This window comes from Paramisgurnus dabryanus, chromosome 18, assembly GCF_030506205.2.
Source record: "Paramisgurnus dabryanus chromosome 18, PD_genome_1.1, whole genome shotgun sequence".
Classification (NCBI taxonomy): Eukaryota; Metazoa; Chordata; class Actinopteri; order Cypriniformes; family Cobitidae; genus Paramisgurnus; species Paramisgurnus dabryanus.
The window spans coordinates 32,138,067-32,149,072 of record NC_133354.1 but is presented as its reverse complement, the minus strand read 5'-3'; the positions used below and the strand labels follow the sequence as shown (position 1 = coordinate 32,149,072).

The window sequence follows — 11,006 nt, the reverse complement described above, 5'->3', positions numbered from 1 at the left end:
GCAGCGTGTTTCTAAAAACACACCTTAAAGTATTAGAAATTTACTCTTAAAAATTCTAGAAAATAATAGGGTAAACCGTAATGCAATTACTGTTAAATAATAAATATGTGTCGCAAAAATGTAAATGTATTATTTTGTAATTAACGACTAAATTGTTGCTCGTTTAATTATTAACGTTACATTCAATGTAATCATTTTACTCTCTTTATTATACTAAGTTATTTGCATAAGTAAAATAGCCTGAAATGTCATAGCTAAAATAAACTGTTGTTAATTCTCTGTATCATCAGGCATAGACTAAGCCTTGTAAACGCATTTATATCAAATAGGTCTTGTGCTGTCATCGTTGTTTGTGTAGCTTGTTTGAGTGCCGGACAGTTTAGAGTGTGACACGCAGCGGAACTGGAGCCATTGCTGTGTGTCGTGGCTGTGAGCTGAGAGTATCTTCACCCAACTTTTCTTTAATACTCAATCATTCAGCAACAGAGAAAAGACATCCACCCATCTGTTGATACATTCGAGGTATGTTTAATGTTAATGAACATGTTTTATTTTGTGTTTTTCTCCTCGATGTGTGACGTTTCGCCTCTGCCGGGCGCTCATGCTAAAGCTAATGTTAGAATTTAGCCGCATACAGTTGTGTGACAGTGAAATCTATTAAGTTAACACAAATCAGACTGATGCTAGGTGTATTCTATATTCAATAACCACTATCACACTCCTATGAGAACTGACAGATGTGATTTATTGGCTATTTGATGTTTACGTGGCTTTAGCTTTGTAGCGCTGCTAGATCAGCATCATCAGCAATGACACGTACGTACACAACTTGCACATGCATACAATTATTAAGATCATTCTTACAAATGACATTACTCTAAAATTAACACCAGATCAGATAAGCCCACGTATCGTTACTCGTTAATTATTATATTCAATTGTTAATCGTTGAATTATCCTCTCTTTATTTTTCAAGTAACTCATATTTTTTGGTTATTGTCATTTCTACGCAATGTGTTTTTAGATGATCTAACTTCGTCTAATGAGAGAATATTAAAGCAAACTACTATGAGTGGCAGAATTCGTAATCTCGCAGTGGGATTCAGTTTTGGTATCTATACACGATATATTATAAATAAGCTGTATTTACTTTGTGTTGGTACTGTATTTTTGTGTTTGTTTCTGTTAGTGAATGTATTTGTAGTTTAGAAAGCACTCCTCTGTTTGTGGGTTAGAGACAGACAGTGTCAGGTCCACAGATCAGAGGCGGTGACGTGCTGACGTGTATCTCATCTGTCAACATGTGTCCTTCACCTTTACTACTGCTGTTCTTTAGTCCACTAATGACAGCTTGTGTAATTTTTTGAGCTGCATCATGTCACACAGATTCTGTTATATCTACTGACATTAAGTCAAACACTGAACCTGAAGCCCATGTGGAGCCTATGACATATGCTTTTAAGAGTTTTACATCAGGCTTATCACCAGGGGAATCAGTTTTGTTCGGCATTATTCATACCTGTTTTTGAACCTTATCTTAAATGAGCAACAAAGCTTTTCTACCATGCCTGTGTGTGTGCGTGACACAGACAATTTATGCAGGTTTGTAACAACATAATTTACTCACCATAAATAATGACAGAATTTTCATTTTTGGGGGAACTATCCCTTTAATTACTATTTATTTGAGGACTTGCGGATATGTTAAATGAGCTCTTTTGATGTTTAAACAGCTTTTGCTCTATAACACTTTTTCTTTGTCTGGTACTTATAATGTTTTTATTGGTTAATTGTAATTTGGTCAGTGTCACATGGTTTTCTTAAACATTTTTTTATTAATTTCCTTTCAGAATTCTGACGGCCTGGATATGTCCTTCATATTTGATTGGGTTTATAGTGGTTTCAGTAGCGTTCTACATTTCCTAAGTAAGTTTTTCTGTTTTTGCCATTGTTAACCTTGTTTGTTTTGTCCTTGCTTTTGTAAGTCACTTTGGATGAAGTGTTGTCTGAATATTAATATAGGCATGTATGTACTATGTACAATACTGTGCAACAGCTTTGTTGTTTTAAAGTCAATCCATATTACTTTTTCACTCTTTTAATTAAGATACAAACAGAAAATACTGGAAATATGTACAAAAAAATAAAAAAATAAATGTCGTCTTCAGGCATCAGTCAGTATTTAGTGTGACCTCTCTTGGCACTAAACACATCTTGAGCTTTTTGAGTAGACTAAAGTAATTTGATTCGAATGAGAAATTAGGATTTAATTTCATATCGGTTAAGGAGATCCTGCAGTTGCCTGTTATTGCTGAAGTGGAAGGGGAGTTTAATACCTGACCCTTCAACTTATACTTTTATACAGTTTTTTATACTACATACACATTTCCTGGTTGTATTCTGATAAACATACTGAGGAAATAATTATATATGATCACTATACCTTTGCAAAAACAACAAATCTAATGGTGGCCTAAGACTTTTGCACAGTACTGTATATGTATGTATGTTTTTGTGTGTATATATTTTAGTGCTTCCAATCAATTAAAATATTTAATCTAGATTAATTGCATGATTGAATTTACCCTAATTTAACACTTTTAAAGTTTTTTAATACTCTAATCAACATGGGTGTGGACAAATATTAGATGCTTTATGGAAATGTATGTTTACACCAGCCTGTTTACATTTTCGACAGAACCATCAGCCATTGTTTTATATATGAATTTGCCTTTTGAAAAATACCCTTTTCTTTCTCCATTTCTGTTTGCTGCTGCATCATTTGTGATCCATAATGGCAAATTGAGTTGAAATGACCAAATTTTCAAACATGAGCTCTTTATATTTTGACATTCTCTATTAAAAAAGTTAAAACAATGCATGATTTGTTAGAATCTGACAAACCATTACAGTACTACACCTGTTTGAAGTTGACAGAGTCCGCAAAGTTAATTTTGAGAAAAATATCCAAGATTAACATACAAATTACCACATCCTTATCTTTAAATTACTTGTAAAACTAATAGATTTGGCACGCACAAAAATAAAACCATATCAGTATACGTTAAACTTGTTTATTGACATTGAGACAGACAGCTTTAAGATCTCTTGTAATGCAAGGATCTAGTATAATGTTACACATCAAATATTTTTCCTCAACAGTTAAAGGGCACCCATTTCATTGCTCAAAAAACAACAAAGTTATTTTGTGTATTTGCTATAATACGATGTGTTTACGTGGTTTGGTTCAGAAAACACATTATTTTCCACATTTTTGTAGCTCCAGATTTCGCACTCTTCCTGAAGAAAACTGATTTTGTACAAAACTCATCGATTTGAAAAGAGATGTGTCCCTTATTGGCCAGCTAATCCATACGTTGTGATTGGCCTGAATACCTCTGAAGCCAGCCAGAAATGTGATGTTCTTTACCATGTTTGTAATTTTTGCTCACAATGCAATGCTAACAAGAGTTAACTTACAGGCTGTAAGTTAATGTCGATCTTGTCTACATCTCTAATGCCAGAAAGTAAACTGTTGTCGAGTGTTTGTTGTAGTCCAAGAAAATAGATTTATGTTGGAGACGATAACTTTGGTGTCAAAATTGACTTTGGGGTATGTACTTTTTGCATATTGTTAACTTGTACTAACACACCACAGGAAATGTAAAAACGTGAAGAGGTGCCCTTTAGTCAAACATTCACTTAAAGGAAAACACCATAGTTTTTCAATATTTTACTATGTTCTTACCTCAACTTAGACAAATGAATACATACCCATGTTCAATGTGTGGACTTAATCTTTGTACAGCACGTGGTGAATGTGTTAGCATTTAGCCTTGTCCCATTCATTCCTTAGGATCCAAACAGTGATGAATTTAGAAGCCACTAAATACTTCCATGTTTTCCCTATTAAGACTGTTACATGAGTAGTTCAGGGATGTGATTTTTCTATATAAATACGGATTTCTGTATTTTCTGACCTTGGTGGGATGACTTGTCTAAATCACGTAAATCCAATAAGTTTTATTTTTGCACTGATGGGGGTATGCGCACATTGTTTGTAGAAGCACGCTTCGCTGTCGTCCAACATCAATCCCAGACATAAGGTTTGTTTGAGTTCATTAGGCGCTGCAGAAACGACAAAGTACCACGAGAGTGATTAGAGAAATCATAAGGAAGTCCGCTTTCGAATCGCTCTCGCCCGACTGATGTCATCCACCTTTTCTGTGTTCTTCGTCATACACGTGCTTGTTGAGGATGCGCAAAGCGACTGCATTCGGGACGTAAAGTCATCAGTCGGGTAAGACGCAAAACGTTGTAAAACATTATCACTGTAGAATTCTGAGGCATCAATGATATCAATTGAAACAACATATATACATAGACTGACATTGCAAAGTGACCTGAAAGGATTTTATTGGAATGAATTGGAACAAATTATGGACATGGGCTACTCCTTGCTTGTAAGTCACATTGGTCTACTAGCCTACTGTACATACGTAAATGTAAACTTGCAAAATATTGCATGAAATACTGTTAATACAGATTGGTTAATGATTGACAGACTGACGACTGGTCCACGCTGTCAGAAAATGCATCACAAGTACATGAAGCTAATCGCATCAATAATAATCAGTCAAGTAATCATATGTTTAATATAAGCGAGATTCTTTTGTTGTTGAATTAACCCCTTTATTCAAGCAGAGCTTTAAATAAAGAAAGAGACGGTTAACGTTTCTTAGCTTGGGACTGGCGGATTTCCGCCACTGGCTCAAGCACCTAATTTAAACCACTTAGTTTGCAGCACTTTGACCCCTTGGTGTGCAGGAGTTGTTAGTTGCAGCCCTAGTGAAATCTTAGAGGTTCAGACGCTCAAACTGCAATTCTCTTGTCATTGTGACCCAATTCATTAAAATCATGTTGTGTTATGTACCCACCTACCATGGAAACCTATCTATCCATCTGTCTGATGTTTTTTCGCCCCTTTGGATTGCCAGGTTATAGTTTCCCCTAGAGCTGCAGCATTGTCGATTTTATGTAGGAGGAATATACATGATATAAAAGACTGATTTCTGTATCAAGTCAGATGCCTTAGCAAATTGTGCCATCAAGCTGTTGGGCAGTATCAGTACGTCACAGATGAATCTGTCTTCTGTTCTTGAGGCAAAACTCCCTCTCGACTGCTCCTGCAGACCTTGTTTTTCTTGTTTATCTTCAGTGGATTGATGTATCAAAGGATCAAAACTCATCGTAGCTTATTCAAACTGAAACATTTTTGTATTGATATGTCACTTTTGCCTTCCCCCTCTTTCTTAGAATAATGTGTTTTATATACAAAAACACAATGTGAAATATTTAATTGATGTTGAACTGCTCCTCTGTTTAAAACACCCATGTATTTATTTAGGTAAAATATATTTATTAGGGTGTCATTAGCTTCCCTCTCAGTTCAGTTATCACAGTGTCAATCATTCATTTATCTCTCTCTGTTTTGTGTCCTTACTCTTTGGCTCATCTTTGTGTTCAGTCAAATTGGGATGTCATTATTACCTGTTCTCTGTGTTCAGTGTTTAGAGATTAGTTCAGTCATAATGGTGTCAAAAATCAGTTCGAATTTAACATTCATTCACAAGAATTAGAATATTGCCTTTATATTTTCTTAAGAAATAATTGTAATTAAATTATAGAGATTGAAACTAGTAACTGTTTACTGCTACTGTATTCCGTTTTTACACGGTTGTTTTTCACACTGTAGATTATGTATTTCTTATGTTTTCTTTTTCATCAAGCATTGGGCAATCTGATGTCTGTATTTCTGTCTTTAACTGAAACAAATAAATCGTAATAAAATAAGTGAGTTAAATTTCAACTATAGTTATTACATTTCAACAGGTATAGTTTTCATGGTAAATAAAAGAACATTAATATTGGATCGCTATTGGTCAATTCTGTATTCAGTTATTAGGGTGTTATTTAAAAATTACCCAAGGCGTGTCATGAGGATAATTCCTTTATTTACTTATCCTGTGATTTATGGACATGGCCTCATGCACATACATGTGTAACAGGTGCAGAAAAGGTGTCACTCGAGCTGTTATTTTGTGTGTTCCTGGCAAAAACAACAATTTGGATTTTTTTCTTTCAAACTGCTGACAACATTGGAGGACATTGTGTGCCACAGATCCAGATAAATCTATGACAAATCAGTACAGTTTGAGCAATCGCGAATGGAAAGTGACACTAAAAAGCGAACACGCATTCAAACACAATTTTGAAGCCTGGATTACATAAAACATAATTACCCAATTAAATCTGTGAGAGAGTGCAAAAGTATTTATATTTTTACTCCCTAAGATAGCCCGATGGGTAACCGACTGGAAGGCACAATAGCCCCAGGATATCGGGCTAGCGATTTTGTGACCCCTGCAATTCTGAAGCATGTTTTAATTAACATTAACTTAGTATATAACTGTTTATAGGTGAGATATTATTTTTATAAGCATATAGGAAATCTATGACTGAGCAGCTGCTGTTAAGACTGCACTTGTGGTTTTGTGTTCATTGTTGTTTGTCAACGTTCTTTCTTTTTCTTTCGTTCGTTATTTCTTTCTTTTGTCCTTTATTTATTTATTTTGAAATGATATTGATGTAGGGCTTGAGGACTCTATAAAGTCTCTTTCTCCTTGTTTTAGGGCTGTATAAGAAGTCGGGCAAACTAGTATTTCTTGGCCTGGACAATGCTGGCAAGACGACCCTACTTCATATGCTTAAAGATGACAGACTGGGTCAGCATGTGCCAACCTTACACCCAAGTAAGTATATATTGGACCACACTAACAATCATACATTATGGCTATTTCATAGATTCGTTTTTATACATGTACAAAAAATTTGTAAAAGTTAGTTTTCACTTGGTCATTATGGGAAATTGAGTGTAGATTAATGAGGAAACAATGAATTTAAATTATTGTAGTATTAGGCCACTACATAAAATTTATCAAAGTAAAGGTGAATTACACTTCCGATTTCACTATTATTATTTATTTAATAAAAATGATGAATAAAGGTTTTAATATTTGAATACAGGTTTATTATAGATTCAGTTCCTACTGCCAAACATTGCACACTGATATTAAAGTCGATTCTGTATCGTAAGTTAATGTTATTTTAACCAATGGGTTCTTAAAATGCTCAGTTGTCTTGGTGTGTTGAACGTGTGTTTTGTATGAGCCAAAAAAATTATGATCAGTCGCAACAGGTGCAACCATTGATCATCTCCTAACAAGGCCACATATTTTGCTCTGGGTAGATCAGAATGTATGCAAACAATCAGTTCGGGGCAATTGTAGCCTAGTGGTTAGAGCATCGGGCTTGTAACTACTTGCCGGTTTGATGCACGTGGCCAGAGGGTTTTAACTGTGGTGCCCTTTAGCAAGGCACCTTACCCTAATTCAGGGATGTCCAATCCTGCTCCTGGAGGGCCGGTGTCTCTGCAGAGTTTTATTCCAACCCTAATCAAACACACCTGATCCAGCTAATCAAGGTCTTACTAGGCAGACTAGATACTTTGAGGCAGGTGTGGTGAGGGAAGTTTTAGCTAAACTCTGCAGGACGCCGGCCCTCCAGGACCGACTTTGGACACCCCTGCCCTAATTGATCCCGGGGGTGCTGGTATAGCTGCCCACTGCTCCATGTGTGTGTTCAGGACTTGCAGTATGTGTGTTCACTACTAACTAGGATGGGTTAAATGCAGAGCTCAGATGCGTTGCATACTTGACAAGCTTGTCACTTTCTCATAATCGCATGTTTGATGCAAAAGAAATGGGCATTTGGTTCTAACAAATGTATCTGAGGGGTTTTGACCTGTCCAATTGTCATGGCAAGGCTTGTTGGTTGCTCCTAGGTCAATATAATCCGTAATCAAAAACCCAAATCTCCTCCTCTCAGTACTTCCGTTTCATGGCGACTTTAATGTGGGTTTAATGTTCATGTTTCGTGTGTAAAAAACCCAGTATTTTTCACACAATTTACTAAAAAATAAGTATTTAAACAGCCTGCTATTTTGCAAGTTCTCACACTTCGAAATCATGGAGGGGTCTGAAATTGTTATCGTAGGTACATGTCCACTGTGAGAGACATAATCAAAAAAAATCCAGAAATCACAATGTATGATTTTTTTTTAACTCTTTATTTGTATGATACAGCTGCAAATAAGTATTTGAACACCTGTCTTATCTGGACACATGTTTGGACACATGTAGCATTATCATTTACAATAGCTGCATTATTTTTACAGCTCTAGGGGTGAGAACAGAAATGGATAAATGACATAAAAAACACCAAATTACAAAGAAAGTAGATGTTAATGCAAAGATTTCATTGTTTTGGATTTATCAGATTGTGTTGGTAATACACTAGACGTCATGGTTTGAAGTCATGCATGGCACGGAAGGTTCCCCTGCTTAAACCAGCACATGTCCAGGCCCGTCTTTAATTTGCCATGAAATGAAACCTGATTAACAGCAGCATCAGAGAGATTAAGTCAAATTAACCCAAGTTGGATTCGTCAGGTTTTATCAAGTAAAAAAATGTGTTTGTTCAGCTCACTTTGTGCATCAGGCCACAGTCCTTGATTCAATCGTTTGTCTATTTCCCTTTACAGCCTCCGAAGAGCTGACGATTGCTGGCATGACCTTCACCACCTTTGACCTGGGTGGCCATGCTCAGGGTAAGTAGATGAATAAACACCTTAGCATCTGTCTTAATGAGATTGGCCTTGTGCTTACTGTTTGGTTGTATTGTTGTTAACAGCTCGACGAGTATGGAAGAACTACCTCCCAGCCATTAATGGCATCGTCTTCCTTGTTGACTGCATAGATCACAACAGGCTGGCCGAATCCAAAACAGAACTTGACGTAAGCCTTTCTTGAAATACTCAGAACTCTCATGGCATGTTTGCAGAATGAGGTGGCATCTCATGGTGGTTTTTCTTTCATGAATAACAGGCACTCATGACAGATGAAACCATTGGAAATGTGCCAATCTTAATTCTCGGCAACAAGATTGATAAACCAGAAGCCATTAGTGAGGAGAAACTACGTGAGATCTTTGGACTGTATGGTCAGACAACAGGCAAGGTAGGATGTCAGCACTTTAAAAGTATGGACAGTAAGAATGAGAGAAAGAATGAGAGAGACAATTTCAATTAAATCTTACATTTTTGGAAGTAACAATGTTTTAAAGCTCTACAAAATATATTGCAGAAATCTGACAGATCATGCGATGACGCCATTATTTCTTACATGAATGTATTTTGTCTGTCTCTTTAGGGCAACGTTCCTCTCAAAGAGCTGAACACAAGACCACTGGAGGTGTTCATGTGCAGCGTGCTGAAGAGACAAGGCTATGGCGAAGGTTTCCGCTGGCTCTCGCAATACATTGACTAGAAAACGAGCCATCGAATAGCACCACATACAGCCTGCCTTCACTCTCAGAAAAACTCCAATGGACTGTTATTGTTCATGGGTCCAAGTTGATCAACCGTTTTCTCGCGTTATTTCTTATGAAAGTAACAAACTATCAGCGATTCTGAAAATCTGATAAATCCAAAACAATGAAATCTTTGCATTAACATCTACTTTCTTTGTAATTTGGTGTTTTTTATGTCATTTATCCATTTCTGTTCTCACCCCTAGAGCTGTAAAAATAATGCAGCTATTGTAAATGATAATGCTACATGTGTACCGGCAAGCCCAGTTCAGAAAGATTTAATAGAAGTGCATCAAAATCCCAATATAAACTTCAAAAAGGAAGTGCTTCACTGTCATATGTGGCCACAGTCCTCAGGCTTAAGGATGAAGTTGTGACTGTCTGTGCCAAGAGTCTATTGATGTGGTCATGCTGAATTGCATATCTGTTTTTGTTTCGAGAACTTAAATGTACTGCCACATTCAGAAACTCAAAGCCTCTTGAAATGGATTGACCAATCGTTTTCTTTTTAATTATGGCTTGGAATTTAAGATACACATGTCAATAAACAGCAACGTTATGGAAGATTATCTTTACTGTAACCACAGGTGTCTCATAGTTCTCTGAGCAAGGGGGCAGCACACCATTTACACAAATACCTATAGATTATTACATTTAACTGCTAACCAATAATAACAATAGCAAGGAGTGGAAAATCTAGTTAATGCAAAATATATCTTGATGATGTAAGCAGTTCTACTATAGCTGGATAACAGCCTGCCTTGATCAAGAATGAGCATTGGAGAGAAATACTCAACGCACAGAAAGTAACCAATAAAACGGACCATGTGTAATTTATATAAATGCCATACATGAGTTTATTTTTAAAGATGTCCTATATGGTTTTTAATTTCATTGTGGATTAAAATATTATGCATGCCTTGTTTCATAATTTGTTTTATTAGATTTTTTTTTAATAAACACAACATGTTAAGTGTAAAAACATTCAGAACCAGGTGAAAAACAAAGGGTGGAGTTTTGATCCTTTTCTATCGCGTTGCAGTGGAATGGCACATACATCACACGCATTTTATTTTTCTGTACTTTTTCTCAATGTTTCATCTGTCATTCCATGAGCTGTTCCATGCATTTATGAGAGATACCGTTGTTGCATCATAAATTTTAATAAATGTTTGCAATGAAAACAAACCATGATCAGCTCAGAACTTTATACAATGTGAAACAGATCGATTGTTTTATTTCGAACAATGTCTGTAAAGGTATAATGCGTAGGCTGGGTCAGTTATATACTGAATGTCTATAAATCCTTCAAACCACTGGTGTCATAGTCAAGTCATTTGTATTAAAATGTGCAAAATTAGATTGTGAAACCACCACTAAGATTAAGCTCTGGAAATAATTTTCACTTGGAGCAACTGAATTTCATACGAAGGTCCTTCTTGAAGTCAGTGTAAAGTCATTTCAGAGAATTGTTTGTAAACACACTTAAAATTTTAAGTGTATTGCTGAAACAGGTT

General features: G+C 36.0%; 1 protein-coding gene across 1 annotated transcript; it reads left to right on the top strand.

Moving 5' to 3' along the window:
• The first annotated feature begins 359 nt into the window (after positions 1 to 359).
• Positions 360 to 10,805, top strand: sar1b (secretion associated, Ras related GTPase 1B). The gene is made up of 7 exons (XM_065287661.2): positions 360 to 522; positions 1,851 to 1,926; positions 6,693 to 6,812; positions 8,663 to 8,728; positions 8,812 to 8,915; positions 9,006 to 9,137; positions 9,330 to 10,805. The coding sequence occupies exons 2-7, from the start codon at positions 1,869 to 1,871 to the stop codon at positions 9,444 to 9,446; spliced, it is 597 nt and encodes a 198-aa protein (XP_065143733.1). The 5' UTR covers positions 360 to 522; positions 1,851 to 1,868; the 3' UTR covers positions 9,447 to 10,805.
• The last annotated feature ends 201 nt before the right edge of the window (positions 10,806 to 11,006 follow it).